Source organism: Dermacentor variabilis, chromosome 6, assembly GCF_050947875.1.
Source record: "Dermacentor variabilis isolate Ectoservices chromosome 6, ASM5094787v1, whole genome shotgun sequence".
Classification (NCBI taxonomy): domain Eukaryota; kingdom Metazoa; phylum Arthropoda; class Arachnida; order Ixodida; family Ixodidae; genus Dermacentor; species Dermacentor variabilis.
In genome coordinates this window covers 198,167,883-198,187,627 of record NC_134573.1, presented here as the reverse complement: position 1 = coordinate 198,187,627, position 19,745 = coordinate 198,167,883, and the positions used below count along the sequence as shown (strand labels likewise).

General features: G+C 50.0%; 2 protein-coding genes across 3 annotated transcripts in view; both read left to right on the top strand.

The window, feature by feature from the left end:
- LOC142586050 (uncharacterized) overlaps positions 1–19,745 on the top strand; it is a 79,668-nt gene that overhangs the window by 30,264 nt on the left and 29,659 nt on the right. The window contains exon 2 of one of the 2 annotated variants that reach the window (XM_075697300.1): positions 6,493–6,564. The exons of the other annotated variant lie outside the window; for it this stretch is intronic. The gene's annotated coding sequence lies outside the window, so the exon portion shown is untranslated. The remainder of the gene's footprint in view (positions 1–6,492; positions 6,565–19,745) is intronic. 2 annotated transcript variants of the gene reach the window in all.
- On the top strand, positions 15,581–19,088 carry LOC142586406 (uncharacterized). The gene is made up of 2 exons (XM_075697651.1): positions 15,581–18,742; positions 19,083–19,088. The coding sequence occupies exons 1-2, from the start codon at positions 15,581–15,583 to the stop codon at positions 19,086–19,088; spliced, it is 3,168 nt and encodes a 1,055-aa protein (XP_075553766.1).

The window sequence follows — 19,745 nt, the reverse complement described above, 5'->3', positions numbered from 1 at the left end:
TACATGTCCCATAACAAAAAAAAATAAATAAAATGTAGTTTGTCTATAACCTCGACTCTGAACCGCTGACCAAAGTCAGCCAGTATAAGTATCTTGGAATCACAATAACCAGTGACCTCAGCTGGAATAGCCACATTTCTAACGTATGTAACTCGTCTTTCAGGAAGCTTTGTCTCCTCAGGCACAAACTAAAACATGCTCCCTCTGGTACTAGATTACTGGCTTACACTTCACTCATCCAACCGAAACTAGAATATGCATGTATTGTGTGGGATCCCTATAAGAAAATTAACATTAACGCTTTAGAGATGGTCCAACGTAAAGCTGTCAGGTTTATTTCTTCTAAATATCGACTGAGTCACTCTACTACTAGCCTAATGAAACAACATAATATTCATACGCTACAAATACGCAGGAAAATACAGCGACTGAAGTTTCTTTTCTTGCTTAAAAACAACTGTTTGTCTCTCGACCCACAGGCTTATGTTAAACCACTTACAGCACGCCGAACACGGCATCGTCACGCTGATTCTTTAACACCTTATAACACCCGAACTAACCTCTTTAAGTTTTCCTTCTTCCCGCGCACTGTAACAGATTGGAACAGCCTGCCATTATCACAATTGATAAACACCGATTCTATTGAACGCATGTGTCTTGAATACTAGGGGTATTGCCATGTCGGCAAGCCTTGTTACTGTTTCCCCCCCCCCTTTCTTTATAACGTGAATTTTGTTTGATACTTTCCTGATCTTCCTTGTTCTATTATTTTCAGTATTTTGCAATGGTCGCTCGTTCAACTTCTGGTGTTTCTTTTTCTTTTTATTCCTCTCTTGATAGTGGTTGCAAGTGCTCATATATGCGTGTGATACTGTTCTAATGCTTGTCGGGTTGTCTTCCTTCAGTGTACCTTCTCTTAATCCTATTAGTCGTCGCCTTCATTTTAGTTTTCTTCTGATATTTTCTATGTTGCATTGCTTTTGTATTTCTTTTTCATGCGTGCATGTGTATGTATATATATACGTACATATGTAAATATTTATGTATTCTGCCCCTCCTGCGTGGGCCCTCATTTGGGCCTGCAGTATCGTATAAATAAATAATAAATAAATAAATAAATCAGTTTAGCCTAATGAAGCGTTGTTTGAGAACCCTGCAGGCAGTCATTTCACAAAAAGAGTGTGATTATTAGATGAGAAAATGAAGGTACAAGTATCAGTATTTGAATTTCGCGCCTAAACCCCAGCGCCGGTACGTCAGCGTGACGTCAGGGATTCCAAAGTATGTTTTCACATTTGCGCCGCGTTGGCTGAATAAAGGGTCCCGAAACTTGCCATGTTTAATATTTGGTTCCTTTAGAACACAATGTAGTCAATCTGTACCGCTCTATATAATTAGTAGTCCCTAGAAGATGCCGTCAAAATCCAAGACGTCACAGCCCCCAGGTGCGGGAACATAGTAGGCGTCGCCACCCGTATTTCGTTCTTGCGCTTTTTCTAGCTTACCAAACGTCTTATCGTTGTAAGAGTGGTGTTTTTGATGTTGTAGAACGGTAATTTACTGATGCAGAAGAAATCATTTTTCACTTTAGTGTCCCTTTAAAGCCCCTTGATAATTTGAAAGTAACGACACTCTCCTCCTCGCGGCGCTTTCTTTCTCGATTCTCCTCGCCCGCCGGCTGCGCACGGCACGCCTTTTCTCCTGGTCTTCCGCGGACGGGCCGCAAGATTCTATGGAGGCGTGTTATTTTGGGCCAGTTGTGCGCCCCAGTGGTGCTGAAAATTTTGAAAAATGCCGATAACAGCATTGATAGTGCTGAAAGCCACGTTTATGAGGCGGTTGGTATTTTCTTAAAGCCGGAGGAGGAGGAGGAGGAGGAGGAAAAAACTTTATTCTTGTCCTGTACAAGGTGTTGCCACCCGCCTGGCTAGTCCCATGTTGGGACCGGGAGGTCAAGCCTCCTAGCCCTATCACGGGCGTACTGGACAGCCAGGACTTGAGGGATATGATCTGGAGATCTTATCATTCCTAAAAACCGATTCCGGGAAATGCCAGGGCCGAGCGACCCACACTCCCAGAGCATATGTTCAAGCGTGCATATCTCCTTTTTGCATGCTTTGCATATAATATTCATGTCTGCAATGTCATACCATTCCTTTATTTGTGCAGGTGAATAATAAGACTCTGTTTGTAATTGCCTAAGTGTAACTGCTTGTGCTCTGTTTAGTCTATAGTGAGGGGGTGGAAACTCCCTCCTTCCCATGTAGTAATGTTTTGTAATTTCGTTGTATGTAATGAGGGTATCTCTCTGTAAGTTCTCCAATCCAGCAGAATCAAAACCATATGTAGAAGCGGCCCGGTCTGTAAGGTCGCGGGCGACGCTGTTGGCCGATTCATTTGGATTGACAGGAATACCATCAAGTGAACCAAGGTGCGCCGGGAACCAATAAATGAAACGCGTAACATTTGTTTGCCTTTTGTTAATTATTTTCGCAGCCTGTGGGGCAATTTTTCCCCTATTGAAAGCTCTAATAGCTGTTTTCGAGTCGCTATAAATTTCTGTAAATCTATCGTCTGTTAGTGCCAATGCAATGGCAACTTGTTCAGCGACTTCAGGTTTGCTAGTGTAGACCGTGGCGCAGTTGGTGCAATTGCCCTGATGATCCACTACTGCCGCCGCGAACTTAGTTCGATCGTTGTAAGCAGCCGAATCCACAAAGCAGGCTCCTCTGCCCCCTTTATCCATTTTCTTGATTAACGCCCTGGCTCGCGCAACTCTCCTGTTGATGTTATGTTTTGGGTGCATATTCCTGGGTAGCGGTGCGACAATTATGTTGTCTGCGAATTCTTGATTAACTTTAGTGTACTGTGCTGGATCCGTAATCGTGTTGATCATAATCTTGTCCAGGATTGATCTTCCCGTGCTGGTTGTAGATAGTCTCGCTATTTGTGATGTTTCTTGAGCCTCCGCGATCTCCATGGTCGTGTTGTGTATTCCTAACTTGAGCAATTTTGCAGTGCTGGTTCGAATTGGGAGCCCCAATGCGCTTTTAACAACTTTCTTGATCGCTGAGTCAAGCTTCTTGAGTTGAACCTGCGTCCAGTTGTACATGGCAGCGGCGTATGAAATATGACAGAGCACGAAAGAGTTGATTAACCTGATGAGGTTATCTTCTTTCATGCCCTTGTGTCTTCCTGCCAGGCGTCTGATCATCCTGCACGCGTTATCCGTTTTAAGGGTGATTTTCTTGACCTCCGTATGGTTTCCACCGTTTGCGTCAATGAAAAAGCCTAGTACCCTGATCACGTTGACTCTGGGTATATTGGCACCATTTTCTGTATGTAGGTGTATATTGCTTTCCGATAGAGGTTTCCAGCCCTTAGGCCTGCCCCCTTTTTCACGTCTATAAAGTAGCAACTCCGATTTATGTGGGGAGCACCTGAGTCCGGTGGGTCTCAGGTATTCTTCCACAGTCTTGATCGCTTCAGTCAGTGCGTCCTGTATCTGCCCTTCACTGCCACCAGCACACCATACAGTGAGATCATCAGCATAAATGGTATGGTCAATGCCCTTAATGTTGCCCAGCTTTCTGGACAGACCAATCATGCACAGGTTGAAAAGGACGGGAGAGATCACCGATCCTTGGGGGGTTCCTCGATCTCCGAGATGAACCACTTCCGAGTTTGTGTCTCCGACCTTTATCATCGCCGTGCGTGCTTCAAGAAAGGATTTGATGTATTTAAACATCCTCAACCCGAGTCCAATGTCTTCTATTGTTTTGAGGATGTACTCATGCTTGATGCTGTCGAACGCTTTTTCCAAGTCTAATCCCAGTATGGCCTTAGTATTTCTGGAATATCCGTCGAGTATGTGGTGTTTAATTTGCTTCATGGCATCCTGCGTGGAAAGTGCGGACCTAAAACCCAGCATGTTGTGGGTGTATATATTATTATCCTCTAAGTGGTCCTTTAGCCTGTTAAGGATTGCGTGTTCAGCGACCTTCCCCACGCATGATGTAAGTGATATTGGCCTTAAGTTGTCCAAGCTTGGAGGTTTACCCGGTTTCGGTATTAGTATAACTTGTGAAGTTTTCCATTCTTCTGGCACTTCGCCTGAGATCCATGCTTCATTGATGAAGTCTGTCAGCGATTCAATTGACGGCTCATCGAGATTGCTAAGTGATCTGTTTGTTACTCCATCAGGACCGGGGGCTGACTTTCGATTTAGTTCACTTAACACCCTCCGGATTTCGGATGTGCTGAAGGGTTGGTCGAGTTCAGGTTGAGCGGCTCCCCTGTATTCTGATTGAAGTGGCTGGTCCTGCTCATTTCTAACTGGTAAGTATTTGTCAATTAGTTGTTTGGTTACTGTTTCGATGGGCTGATCCTTAAGGGCTATGTGTATAGCTCGGGCAAGGCTGTGTCTCTGGTTGGATTTAGTGCCTTTTTCATCCAGCAGATGCTTGATCAAGTTCCACGCCTTGCCGTTCCTTATTTGCCCATCGATTGACTCACAGAACTCGTCCCACTGTTGCTGGCAGAGGGTGTTACAGTATTGTTCGATTTGTTTATTAAGTTCTGCGATTCTTTTCCTCAGTCTACGATTTAGTCTTTGGGCCCGCCACCTTCGGGTTATGGCTTCCTTGGCTTCTATTAAGTGGGCAAGTTTCGAGTCCATTGCCTCTACATTAGTGTCTGTAACAATTCTTTTGGACGCTGTTTTAATGTCCCTTCTGATGCCCTCACACCAGTCTCTGAGATTGAGTTTGGTGGTTTCTTTTCCGCTTTGGGCTCTTAACTTACGAAAAAGGTCCCAATCTACGACCTCGAATTCTCGAGTTCGGCCTTTCTCTACTTCCAGTTTGACTTCTATTACGTAATGATCGCTGCCAAAATTCATGTTTGTGTTAGTCCATGAAACATGCTCTGTGTTCTTAATGAACGTAAGGTCAGGTGTGGTGTCTCTGCAGGCAGAATTGCCAACCCTTGTAGGATGTGCCTTATCCGTGATTAAGACCAGGTCTAGCTCATCCGCGTGGTTCCACAGATTCCTGCCCTTGGCATTCGTAGTAACGTAGCCCCATAGCTCGTGGGCTGCATTGAAGTCTCCTAATATAATGAGAGGTCTACTTCCAGCTAGATTAGTAGCCTTTTCGAATAATCTCTTGAAATGTTGTTTCTGGTGTTTCGGATTGCTGTAGATGTTGAGTACGAATAAGCTATTGTTCCTTTGATTTTTGTGTGAAGTTGGAACTACAACCTCAACCATGAGGTACTCTAGGTTTTTGTCTACGATGCCTAATTCATGTGGGATGTGTGTAAGCTGCTTATTTACAAGCACGTACAGGCCCCTACCGAAGGTTTGACACTCTATGGCTCTGTAAGCCGTATGAACGGGCTATACTGATGTAAAAGGAGCTTTGAGGCGAGTTCTATACTCCAGACAATTTTTCTGCCACCTGATGAGATGCTCTACTTTGTGCGTCTGATCTAATATTGCTTGTGGCACATCCCTTAGTATGTGGCTTATTAAGCGAAAGCCTGGATCTTTGTTACAAGGTCGCGTTGCGAGCTACAGAGAATATCACGCGATCGAAGGAAGGCCGGAAGCGAACCAGAGCATGCGCGGCCGTGTATAAGACATGATTACTGATTAACAAAGTAATGATTTATTATTGAGTGGATTAAGATGTATTACGGTTATTAAGGATGATTAAGGTGTATTAAGGATAATTAAAGTGGATTAATATCGATGAAGGTGAATTAGAGTGAATGAAGGTGCATAAAAGTGCATTAGAGAGGATTATGGTGGATTAGGGGGATTAAAGTGAGTGAGGAAGGATTAGGGTAGATAAAGGAGGAGTAAGGTACATTAAGGAGGATCAGGACGGATTAAAGTCGATGAAGGTGGATTGGGGTGCACTAACAATTATTGTGGACTAAGGTGAGTGAAGGAAGATTAGGGTGTATTAAGGAGAATTATCGTGGCTTAAGGTACATTAGGGAGTATTAGTGCAGATTAAGGTGCATTAAGGATTACGCTGGATTAAGGTCGGTGAAAGAGGTTGAAGGTGGGTTATGGTGAAGATGGAGTAAGGTACATTAAGGAGGATTAATGGCGATTAAGGTGGTTGAAGGATTAGCTGGATTAAGGTTTATTACAGTAGGATTCAGAACCTTAATCCACCCTAATCCTTGTGCATGCACCTTAATCCTCCGTAATGCACCCTAATCGGTCTTAATACTCCTTCATCAAGCCTAATTCACCTTAATGCTTCTTTATCCAACTTAATCCTCTTTCATCCACCTTAATTCTTATTCATGCACCTTAAATGACGTTAATTCTGCTTTATACACCATAATGCACCCTAATCCACTCCATCCACCTTAATCCTTATTCATGCACGTTAATCCTCCTTAGTACACTCTAATCCAGCTTAATTCAATCACTAATGAATCATCAGTTAATTTGGCTGATGACTATCTTTACAGGAGTGGACATGCTTTGGGTCGCCTCTGGCCTTCCTGAGGTCACGTCAAAAGCGTGGAAGTTTGGGCGAGTTGGTATGTCATGACTTTTTTAGGCTTCTAGCGCAGCTCAGAAAGAGCAAAAAGGAAGGTGGAAGGGGTAATGAAAAGGTGACAAGTTCACAGGTCACGTGATATTTCCTGTTCACAATGCCACCTTGAAGCATACAGATCCAAAGGCTTTTGCCTTAAAACAAAAGAAAACGCAATATGGACTAGCTAGCGCTCATCGCCTGCAATATCACAGGTATACATGCCACTAATTTTTTTAGGGCTTGCATTCATTGTACCTGACTAACGCACAGATCGACGTAAGCTAGAAATAATAGCTCCACTATAAGCCGCTATTTCAATTGTCAGTATAACATGCAGTGGATCCTAACAATCGCGAAAAGTGCGATCGAGAGCCTGTATCTTCGCACATAATTGTTCACAGCGGAAAGCAGAATCTATAGTGTTGCGTTTCCGTCTGAGTAACAACAGTTGACGACGTGCGAGGTGATGGAGCCGCTGCAGTATATTAAGCATACTAAGGACAACCGCATTTTTATGCAACGTACAAATTGCCGCAACAAAAACGCTGGTGAGCAGGCTGAAAGAATGAAAAAAAAAAGCAGCATTACGGGATGCTTTGCTACGAGCAATAAGAAAGGTGCCTCAGCTCGCAAACAGCGCTTCAACGCTGAAACAGCGCTGAAACATTCTTCCTCGACCTCCCTCGCTCGTCACCCGCATATTGCGCCAGGGGAAAGCCGTTCGCTCCCTTAACCCAAAGAACACCAACGCCGAGGTGCGAGTGCCACTAAGAGACACCTAGTCAACGATTAGGGTCGACTACCATTTTTAGCGCGATAGCGTTAAGGCTCCCGTTCGGAGAAAAAGGCGGCGGCGTCCACGGCGTTTTGAGAAGCCCATGTCACACTCATGTGATGGCTCACAATAGTCTAAATTTATAAAGTAAATGTAAAAATCTTCGTTTAGCTTTAAAGAAAAAAATGTTCACGCTGTACGAATCGAGCTTCGTCCGTCGGTTTGGGAGTCGGACTCGCGAGTCGGACACGCTTCTGCTTCGCCACACAGGCAAGCTTGCAAGGTGTGAATATATGCGGGGACTTATATGTATGCCGTGTGGTCTAATTCAAATGAAGTAGTACTTGAAGATTGTTGGCTCTGAGTGTCGGCATGTTGTTGCCATAAAAAAAAAAACAGCAATCTGCTGTTCTCCAACACAAAGCTATAATCGACGGCTGCTGAGTGCCCACCCTGCGGCCTGCCAGAAGCTAAGTCTCGCATCGCAAACCACGGATTTGGATCGCGACCGACATGAGCTAAATAGCGATAGCCAGGCGCGACAAGCGGAGGCTAAGCGAGTGAGACGTCAAGAAGACCTGGCACTGCGAGAGTGAGAGGCGGAGGTCAAGTGGCTTAGGCGTCAAGAGGACCCTGCGTTGCAAGAACAAGCGGAGGCTAAGTGAATGCATGCATCACGACAAAGTGGGCCTCGAACACAGTACATTGTGTGCAGTGCACTGCGTAGCAATAAATGTGTGTGCATATACAAGCAGCATTATGTGCGTGAACTGCACAGTAGTGCAGCAGCTCACACACAACAATACAACAATATAGAACATGGCCTGTGATGATCGTTATAAACGAATGAATGCGAACACACAACAGTGACTGTGTAAGAATAAAAACCACTTAAGGGAACAATTAAGATATCGCGTCATACCTTTAAAGGCGCAGCTTAAGTGTCCCCTTATCTTTTCTTCTTGTGAATATTGCAAGTAATTTATGTTGATAGTACTTCGTTGTGTATAACCTCGAGAATACTGTTTATTACCTAAACTAGCAATGAATTTATACTGTAGACTTAAGCAAACAAGTACAATTCGTTGTTCAATTATTAATTTGCCGCAAATGTGCATTTTTATGTGTGCTGTACTGCTGCTGCTAAGCGGGATCCGGGACCTCTGCGAGGCCCTTTTGCCTTTTGTTCCTGCATCTTCTTGAGATTTTATATTCTTGCAAGAAATAAATGCAAGGAGGAGGAGGAGGAGGAACAAACTTTTATTGAAACCAGCAGTTTAGTTGGCTGGGCCTAGGCCTCCCACGTGGGGACGTCGAGGTCTTACCTTTTCGCCACCTCGCAGACTTGCTGAGTAGCCCAGAGTTGGTCGTCGAGGTGGGAGCTGCGCAGGACGGCGTGCCATCTCGACGAGAGGGTCACAGCATTAATTGTCGGATATCGGCGTTTACATTGCCATAGCATATGTGGACGCGATGCTGCCTTAGTCTTACAGATCTTGCAAGTGTTACTAGGGTAGATGTCTGGGTAGCTCCTGTGGTAACGTGTTAGTGAGGGGTACGTGCTCGTCTGTAACAGGCGAAGGGTGGTTGACATGTGCTCTGTTTAGCTTGTGATGAGAGATGGGGAAGGTTCTTCCTTCGAGATAGAATGATTTCGTAAGGTAGTTGTAGCTGGTGAGGCGATCGCGTTCCGCGGGTGCACCTGCGCTGTCTCCGGCACGGTTGGCAAGGCCTCGTGCCACGGAGTGAGCGACCTCGTTGAGGTTGGTGAGGTGCGGACGTACGTCGCCGGCGTGTGCTGGGAACCAGTAGGATGCGTAGTGCTTGGTGTGAAATACGACCTTTGGTGTAATTGCTGATTGACGTGCGGGAATCGTTCACGATGGTGTGGCAGTGTGGATCGAGGGTGGCCAGGGCGGTGGCCACTTCCTCGGCCGTCTAGCATTTTGGGTACGATGCTGGCGGCATGTTTGAGCGAGCTGCCGCGAAGCGATGCCCGTATATATATATATTCACCTGCATGGACAAAGGTGACGCCCGTGGTGTCGCCATATGCTTTAATGAGGGAGGCAGCCCTTGCCTTCCGACGTTTTTTATTGTAGTCCGGGTGCATGTTTTGGTGGATAGGGTCGGCATGTAGCCAAGTGTGTACGTCGCGTGGAATTGGGTATTTGTCTCCACGGTGGTAGGTGATACCGAGTTTAGTTAGAATGTGCTGGCCTGTTTCTGTGAGGGTGAGACGCTCCAGGTGAAACCGACGCTGTGCTGCGATTAATTCGTCGAAAGTGTTGTGGAGTTGGAGTAGAAGTTCCGTGCTGGTGTTGTTTGGCAGTCCTAAGGCTAGCTTGTAGGCGCCGCGTATAATGGTGTCCAATTTAGTCTTTTCTGCTTTGTACCAATTATGGAAGGCGGCGCCATCGTGATGCGACGGATGACGAACAAGTGAACACGGCGGATGAGGCTTTCTTCCTTCATGCCCTGTCACCGGTTGGTCACCCGTTCCAGTAGCTGCGACGTACTTGGCCGTCTGTCGGAGGATCTTGGATATAGCCGTTGAGTTGGCGCCGTTGGCTTCGATGGTCATGCCGAGGACCTGGATGGTGGAGACCACGAGTATGGTCCCACCATCCCTCATGTGAAGTTGGATTTCCTCGTAGTGGCGTTTGTGCGTGCATCCTAGTGGTGGGCGTCCACGCAGCGTGGGGCGATATAGGAGGAGCTCTGACTTATTGGGGGAACATCGAAGTCCCGTACCTTGGAGATAATTTTCGACGGCATCGATGGCGTCTTGCAGAGCGGTTTCAGTTGGCCCGTCGCCGCCCGTTGTGGTCCACACGGTACGTTTTATGTCGTTGAGCTTCTGTAGTTCCTGTGCTAATCCGAGCATGACCAAATTGAACAGCATTAAGGAAATGACAGAGCCTTGTGGAGTTCCCGCGCATCCGAGAGTGAATTTCTCCGAGTGAATATCTCCAACCGAGAGGAACGCCCGTCAGTTGAATAGAAAGTCTCGTACGTAGTTGTAAGTGCGCTCGCCAAGGTTGAGCAGGGAGATGCGTTCGAGGATACTAGAGTGCAAGACATCGAAGGCGCGCTCGAGATCGAGGCCCAAGATCGCCTTTGCATGTCGGGTTTTGTCATGGATGATTTGATGCTGGAGTTGGAGCATGGCGTACTCGGTTGAGAGATGCGCTCTAAAGCCGATGAATAAGTGGGGGTATGCGAACGTGTCTTCGACGTGAGAGTTTATGCGGTTAAGGAGTGCATGCTCCATAACCTTACCGACACACGTGGTTAACGGGATGGGGCGGAGACTGCCAAGGCTAGATGGCTCGGCAGGTTTTGAAATAAGAATTACTGTGGCCGTTTTCTACGATGGGGGAATGGACCCTTGACGGCAGCAGTCGTTAATGTACTCTGTGAGCTGTTCCACCGAGGGGTCGTCTAGTTTTCTCAGAGTTTTGTTGGTGACGCCGTCCGGGCCTGGGGCTGAACGGCTGTTCAATTTGCGCAGAGCAGCGTGTATCTCGGCCACGCTGAAGTCCTCGTCGAGGGCAGAATTCGAGGACCCCGCGTACGGTCCGTGAGGCTTTGCGGGCCCGGAGGGGATGTACTTTTGGCATTAGCTAATCGTGCCGTGGTCATGGCCGTGCGCACTGGTTTCTGTGAACAGGAGTTTGGTGAGACGATCCTGCTGTTGTGAACTGATGCTGGTATTGTCTAGAAGATGTTTAAGGATTCTCTGTTTAAGATGTTTAAGATTGCATTATGTAAAACGACGAGGTAAAGTTTAGGAATGAGAGCGGCGTCCCGGTTCCGTCTTTGCTCGAACTCTTGCTTTCTTTATTTAAATTCCACATTCGTTATCTGGGATAATGAAATTATGATTCAGAAGCAGAGGGTCTGCATTGGCTTTCAGGTCGCACCAATTCTTAGCGAGATCTTTCTCGGCACTGTTGACCGGGCACTCGAGAGCGTCTTGGCAGGAACATTGGTCAAGTACTTCAGGTTTGTTGATGACTACTTGGTAGTCAACCGCTCTCAAACTAGTTCCAAAGATGTTGGAATTATTCTCGCAGCCTTTGATAAAGAAGGAATGGGTCTCAGATTTACTAATGAATTGCCAATTTATAATGAAATTGAATTTTTGGATTTGCAGTCAAGATTAACAGCGCAACATATTTGTTACAATGTAACCCCAGGACAAGCAAACCAATTCTAAACTACGCGTCGGCACACTCAAAACTAGTGAAAAGAGGAATTGCTATGACGTGTTATAGGTTCCACCATCTCGCCAATCTGAGCTTTGCGCAACAACTCAATCATCTAGAGAAGGGCGGTTATCCAAAATCTATTATCGGCGTCAGTGTGTGAAGGGCTAGTGAAAAAAAAAGGAGGAAGCACCCCAAACACAGATCGAAAAAGTAAAAAAGTATGCACCCGCCGTAGTTGCTCAGTGGCTATGGTGTTAGGCTGCTGAGCACGAAGTCGCGGGATCGAATCCCGGCCACGGCAGCCGCATTTCGATGGGGGCGAAATGGGAAAACACCCGTGTACTAAGATTTAGCGCACGTTAAAGAACCCCATGTGGTCGAAATTTCCGGAGTCCTCCGCTACGGCGTGCCTCATAATCAGAAAGTGGTTTTGGCGCGTGAAACCCCATAATTAAAAAAAGTATGCAGTCATCCCTTATGTACATCAGATGGGGCATGGGTTAAAAAAGACAGCCATGAAATATGGTGTTCCAGTGTCGTCTTTTCAGCAAATAACTCATTAAACAAGATTTGCAATCTCGTCAATAGACCTGAACAGGCGTGCAAGGCTATTTGCCGCGTCAAACACTCGGGGCAGCTTGTGGCATGCTCGGTGGGAGTGGTCTATACGTCATTCCACTTTGGTGCGACAAAAAGAACTTTGGGCAGACGGGACGCTGCCTTAACATCCGCCTTAGGGAGCACTAAGGTGCGATCAGGAATGCAACAGGTTCTAATCTGGCCGCGCATTGTAGAGATTGCTTATGCAAACCTACGTTTGAACAAACGGAAATATTGTGTAAAAATAAGACTCAAATCAACCGCGAGGTTCTGGAAGCCTACTTCATGCATTTAAACTCTGGTGCATGCGTCAGCCATGCGGCATGCGACAGTGGTAAAATAAGTCGGTTTGCTTGCGGTACAAGGAGCAGGGGATCTGCGTTGCGCCGTATAGGACCAGATACGGCACACTGGGTCCGTCGAAGTCGATGACGACGGTCGTGGTGGAACCGATGAGCTTGGCGGTCAGGGCTAGCGGATTGCGGGCATTTATGATGTTAGCGTCGATTTTCTGGGCGCTGTCGGTGAGGGGAATGCCTCGGATAACTCCTTTGGTAGTGTGGTCCGGGGCTGCCTCGTATGCGTTGACTTCGTGTGACTTGTATATAGATTTCATGCGCACGTACCTGTCAGCATTGTGCGCTCGGGGCGTGCTGATCACGACAGTGTTTTGTTGAACGTTCGGACAGATCGTGTCGTCTTGGTTTTCTTCCGGGCAAAGTTGTGTGGTTGGAAAATGACTGCAGTCACTGTGGGGCTTCCGACTTTGAGGATATTGTGCGAAGCATATTAACGTAGGTTTCGGGCCTTCGCGCGACGCCCGGCGGTGGCCACCATTGACCCTGAAGTGGGGTCACGTGACATGACGTCACGTGATGACGTCACACAGGCTGCAGATGGGGCCTCATATCGCGCCGTCGGTCGCCTCCCGGCGGTGGCCACCATTGACCCTGAAGTGAGATCACATGATGTGACGTCACGTGATGACGTCACACCGGCTGCAGATGGGGCCTCATATCGCGCCGTCGGACGTCGCGCGGCGGAGGCCTCCACGCTTCGGTTCGCGCTGTCGCGCGCGACGCGGCGGCGGCGCCACCATCGCTGCTTCACGTGATATGTGACGTCACGCGAGGGATGAAGCGGCGCGCGCCCGCCGTCGCGTCAGTCTCTGTGCCCGCAACCGCGCCAGCGTCTTTGCGCCGGGCGTGTATGCGGTCAACATGCCTCCAAACGCTAAGGACGTTAATAATAGGAATGCAAAACGAAGGCTGCAGCGTGCTACGGAAACCGATGAAGAACGCGAAGAACGCCTAGCCAAGCGGCGCGCTCAATATGCGGCTCGACGACAACGCTCCGAGGGTGTAAGTGAAGCCTCAACCAGTGATTCAACTAGCGGAATCGACGACTCCGTCAGCATTTCTACCAGTTCGGAGCGCTGGAATGCCACTAAACGACAGAGACGTGCCATGGAAACCATCGAAGAGCGACAACAGCGACTCGAAAAGGAACGACTGAGACAGGAAGGGAGAAATGTTGCCAACCGACAGAAGCGTGCTTTAGAAACTCCCGAAGAACGAGAGCAGCGCCTCGAAAAGGAGCGGCCCAGACGAGAAACGGAGAAGGAAAATCGGAAGAGGCGACGCATCGAAGAGGCGGCCATGCGTCAGCTACAGCAACGACAAACCAGCGAGGAGATTGTCGAAGAGCGCCGCAGGGAGCACGCCACAAGAGTGGCCGAGTTTGATGCCGCAACACGTGAGTTTGCCAAGCGCTTCACCAACAATCCATTTGGTTATGCATGTTCGGTGTGCGCCCGCCTATGGCTCAAGGAAAAGCTTATGCCGGTGACTCCCGCGATGTTCCCCACGCTGTGCCAAGCATTTCCAGAGTGGACCGATAACCAGTTGGCCGGAGCCGTGGTTTGCAACACGTGTAAGGGCAGCCTCAGAAAGCAAAAGATTCCCTTCTACAGCACGTCCAACGGTTACAAGTACCCGCCGATGCCAAAGGGGCTGCCGCGCCTAAACCCGGTCGCCGAGAGACTCGTGTCCCCACGCATACCCTTCGTTCAGATCCGAAGGCTTATGAACTGGAAGAACGGCCAGTACGGCATCAAGGGCCCCATCGTGAACGTGCCGGTGAGCACGGACGCAATGCTCAAGCAACTGCCGAGAAACGTGGACGACCAACACCAGATCCTAGTGAACATCAAGAGGCGCCGCATCGATAAGGGCGTCTACTTGGCCGACGAGGTCTCCCGCGAGGTGCTGCTGCCGTGGATCAAGGTCTTGCAAGACTCCCCGCTGTACCGGCACTACGGCATCACGCTCGACATCGACAGAGTCATGGAGATGATCGCCGAGGCCGAACAAAACACCGGGGCGGACCTCGAGGATTGCGACGACGGCGCAGAAGACGAAGACAGCCCGATGTTCGACGCGGCCGCCCTGATGATGGACCAACGCACCCTGATGTTCGACGAGGACGAGATGCTAAACCACACCGTGACGATGGCTCCCGGGGAAGGGCAGAGGCCGATCAGCATTCTCTACGACACCCACGCAGAAGAGCTCTCCTTCCCGCAGATCTATCTCGGCCACCCCCGATACATCAAGCCGGAGGCGAGACCGAGCGTCACCTCGATGGCCGCGTCGAAAATTCGCCGTAGCGACAGACGAGGAGCGCTACCGGATCACGTCCTCTACATGGGCGCGAAGGTGATACGCTATCGCGTCGGCGACAACATGAAGGCATTCTTCAAGAACGCCCCCGGATTGCAGGCGTTGACGAGAGAGGACGTGGAGAATCCCGAAAAGGTCCAGAACCTGGTAGAACGAGACCTGGGATTTATGAAGGGCGTGCCTAATAACGTACAATACTGGCACACCCGCAAGGGCGAGCTCTTTGCCATGCTACGCCAATTGGGCAAGCCCACGGCGTTTCTCACCCTCTCGGCCTCAGAGATGCATTGGCCCGACCTCCTGAAGCTCCTGAAGAAACTAAAGGTTGCAAAGGACGAAGTCGACTACGACGAAGAGGAGATGGACAGGTACTACGCGGCCGTCCTGGTGAACGAGGACCCGGTGGTTTGCGCCATCTACTTTGAACATATGGTCAGAGTAATCATGCAGATACTTTGCAACAAACGCATAAGCCCCTTCCGGCCAAACCACGTCGTCGAATACTTCAAACGCATCGAATTCCAACACCGAGGCAGTGCTCACGCACACATTCTCCTCTGGCTTGCTAACGCGCCTAATGAACAGGTGGAGAACGGCGGGATGCCCGAGACGGTTGCTTTGCCCGAACGCATCCTGTCCCTGAACAACGAGGCCTTGGCCAGGCCCAGGTGCCAACGCCACGAGCACACCCACACGTGCTACAAGGGATCGAAGAAGACGTGTCGCTTCAACTTCCCCTTGTGACCGATGCCTTGCACCGTGGTGTTGACTCCACTGGCCTCGCCAAAAAAGGAAGACGACCTCGAGGGCGCCAAGCACTTTGAAAACCTCAAGGCGACGAGAGATGCTCTGCACGACGTCTTGCAACACACGATTTACGCGTCGTTTGAATACATGTGGGAACAGCACGGCATCCGCGACTTTGGGCACTACCAGATGGTGATCCGAGCTGGCATTACGAGGCCCACCCTGATGCTCAAGCGAGACCTGGACCAATGCAACGTCAACGCATTCAACCCGTGGATTGGCCACGTCCTCAACTCGAACATGGACCTGCAGATAATCCTGGACGTGTACGCCTGTGCCGCCTACGTGGTCGAGTACGTAAACAAGTCCAATCGTGGCGTCTCTTCCCTCAACCGAGCCCTCCGGGCCATCTTCGACGAAGACGCGGAGAACAAGCTGACGTACGAGCTCGCCCTACGCAAACTCGGCGTGCGCATCCTGAACGGAATTGAAATGTACGCACAAGAAGCGGCCTGGGTGTTGCTGCAGTTCCACATGAGCGAAACCAGCACGGACGTCATCTTCGTGAACACGGTGTGGCCCGAAGAGCGGATTCGCAGCAAGAAGACGAAGGACGAAATGGACAGGGAACACCTCGAAGCGACCAGCACCGACATTTGGCGGAAGAGCGCTATCGACAAGTACGAAGAACGCCCTCCCGAGCTGGAAGACCTCACGCTGGCCGAATTCATGATCGAATACAGCTCGAAAGGCAAGCTGACTAAGCGCACGAAGAGGGCGATCCTCCGATGCCGCGACTACGACATCAACGACGTCGTCAACTACAAGAGGGATCACGTGATGCTGTACGTGCCCTTTAGGAGGGAAAACGAGTTTCTAGATCGCAACAAGTTCGAGACCATCTTCGACGAAAACAAGGAGAGACTCATGGAGGTCAAGGAGAAGTTCAATAGCGGCGTAACCAGTGCCGAGCTCTTGGAATACGTCAAAAACATCAACGAGAGCATGGGAATAGAGGACGACGAGCGCGCGGTGGCCGCAGCGGAAGGAGAGGAGAGAGGCGCGACTCGGGCCAATGTCGTGGTCGAGAACGACGACACCGATATCGTGCCCGAGAACGCGGTCGCGAGCGCCTTGGTCGCCTCGAACTGCCCCGCCGTGAAGAAGCGGGAAGACTGCATGCCGCTGGAAGACTTCTATGCGAGGATGAGGATGACTAACCACCGGCAGCGCATGATAATCGAGGAAGTGATTCATCGCCTCACGACCGAAGACTCCGAGCCCCTCCGAATCTTCTTCACCGGTCCGGCCGGCTGCGGCAAGACCTTCACCCTCCACCTCATCATGGACGTCTACAACAGATACTGTAAAAGCAAGAAGATCGCTTACGGAGACGCCGAGATCTCGGGGGTTAACGCCTACGTCGCCTGCGCCACGACGGGCAAGGCCGCGGTCGCCTTAAACGGAGTGACCGTCCACTCGGCCTTCAAGATGGTCATGTCCAACACCCGCGAGGACAAGGGTCTCTCCGCGGCCGACCTAAACACGTTCAGAACCCTCTTCAAGGGAGTGAGATGCGTAGTCATCGACGAGGTCAGCATGCTCTCCTCCAATTTGCTCCGGCAGGTCGACCAAAAGCTCCGCCAAATCAGGGCCGACAGGATGAGAGAGCCCTTCGGGGCCTTCGACGTCATTCTGTGCGGAGACATGAGGCAACTGCCACCCGTTAGAGCGTCCGAGGTGTACAAGCGACCCAAGTCCAATGGAGCCGTGTTCAGCACCGAGGTCATGGCGTGGCATACCCTCGAATACTTTCCCCTGACTCAAGTGGTCCGCCAGAGCGACGTGGTCTTCTCCAACCTTCTAACCAAGATCAGAGACGGCGCCGTGCTGGAGGACTTTGAAGTGGAGCTCCTCGAGTCCACATTCGTCGACGCGGAAGAGGCGGGAAGTCGCTCCGAAGCCGTGCGGCTCTACTACAGCAATGCGGACGTCGATGCCTACAACGACAAGATCGCAAAGCGCTCCCAAGACAAGGTAGACCACCCGGCCAGAGATTTCATAACCGGGCATAGGTCCCAGGACGAAAAGGACGCGGCGGCCAGAGCGCTGGAAACGTCCGGCCGAGTCGAGACTGGGAATTTACCCGCGAACATTGCCCTGTGCGCAGAGAAACCGTACATGCTTCTAAAGAACATAGACATAACCGATGACCTGGTAAACGGAATGGTCGGGAAACTGAAGCTCATCGAGTACGATGCACAGGGAGAGCCCTGCCGAGTCTGGCTGCGCTGCCCCCCTGGAGTTGGAATCTTGGCCAAGGCAAAGCTGGCCCAGCGCGGCTACAGACGAAACATGAATGCCTGGATACCCATCGACCTCATGTCTATGCAATTCCAGCTGAAGGGAAAACTGCTGAAACACATGTCGGTGAAACGCACCCAGTTCCCCCTGGTACCCGCAAGCGCGATGACGATTCACAAATCCCAGGGAGGAACCTTCGACGCGGTCGTCTACGAGTATGCGGCCAACCACCCCCAAAAGCTGGTCTATGTGGCCCTTAGCAGAGCCACGAGCCTGGAAGGCCTCTACTTGACCAACAAGGACGGCTGCCACAAGTTCACGCATAGAGGCCCAAACCCCGACAGGGCGCTTAAAGCAGAGTTTGAACGCTTACAGCAGCACCCTCTGGAAACGGCCTTTAGCCGCTGCGAAAGGCTAGTGGAGAAGAGCGCGGTCACCATAGCTACTCTAAACGTTAGATCGCTGCTCTTGCACAACTGCGAAATCACCTCGGATGCAATGCTCATGTCTGCGCATGCGCTGGTGTTTACGGAAACCGGGGCGGACAAAGACACTCCGGAGACGATTAAAGGCTTCACCCTGGTTGGTGCTGCGAAACGACTCGACCAAACCAGAAATGCCGGGGTGGCGATCTACGTCAGAGACCCCCTACGAGCTAAGGTCGTGACGCCGGCGGTGCCGATGCAGCGAGGAGAAGCCCTCTGCGTAGAGATCCCGGCTCTCGACTTGGTCGTCTCTGGTGTATACGTCGCGCCCCAAACGAGCAACCAAGATGCAATCAACATCATGGCAGACGGACTGCCGCCGCGCACCGACAAAAGAATGTTAGTCTGCACGGGAGACTTCAATAAGGACCCGGTGAGAGACAGGACATTTCTGCAGGCCGTCGAAGAAAGATATGCCCTCGGCTTGTGTCAACTACAGCCAAAGTCCACGACTCAGTGGGGAAACAGTTTAGACTTGGTGTTGTGTAGAAATGCTCAAAGACAATACAGAATAAGTGACGTGCAAACCAAGAGTCATGCATTTACGGACCATTAGAGTGTGTTTGTCGGGCTGCAAAGAATAAAGTACGACGATTAACCTAAAACCACGTCTCCGTTACTTAGCCCCATCCACACTGAGGCAGCTGCTTAACACGCTTCGCATCCACTGGGCTTAACCTTGATAAGCCTCCAATTTTTTGGTGCCCCTTTAGGTCTGACGATGATCTTAATTTCTTTCTTGGGTAATTGGGGCATACGTCCAGCCTTGAGGACTTGAGATGTAACGTTCTTCCTAGATTTAGAGCAAGAGCGAAAGTCTTGCGATTCGGGTGGGTCGTCGTGAGACAAGTTTTGGCCACGTTTCTCGTCGGGACGGCGGGAACGGGCGGTGCGCCAGTCCATTTCGGCGGTCAACTTTTCTGGAGTAATGCCTTCACCGATTATACTTGAACCTTCACTCTCCGCTCCATTCTCGGCGCGCAGCCAGCACGCGCTTAAGGGGAAGCTGAAACGGTTTTCAATTTCCATGAATTGTTGGGATTGGGAAGTACAGACCTAATAATTTACGGTTCCGAAATTTTTTTTGTTTTGTTAATATAAGGGGCGGAAATCGCTTTCTAAATCACCCGCGCGGACACGCCCCCATCGCTTCTCGGAGCGCCGGGTGAGGTTGTTGCCAGAGGAGAGAACCGGCGAGAGCGACGTCATGGGCGGAGACCGAGCCAACCGAGCTGCTTACCGGCGTGCTGACATGTGCTGGCATGCCTCTTTCCGTCCTGCGCTTTACTGAACGACGCTACGAGAGATCTGCCGCCGCCACCGCTCACGTTTGTTTTGCGATTTTCGTAAACTGTTCTTTCTTTCTGTGCTGCGTG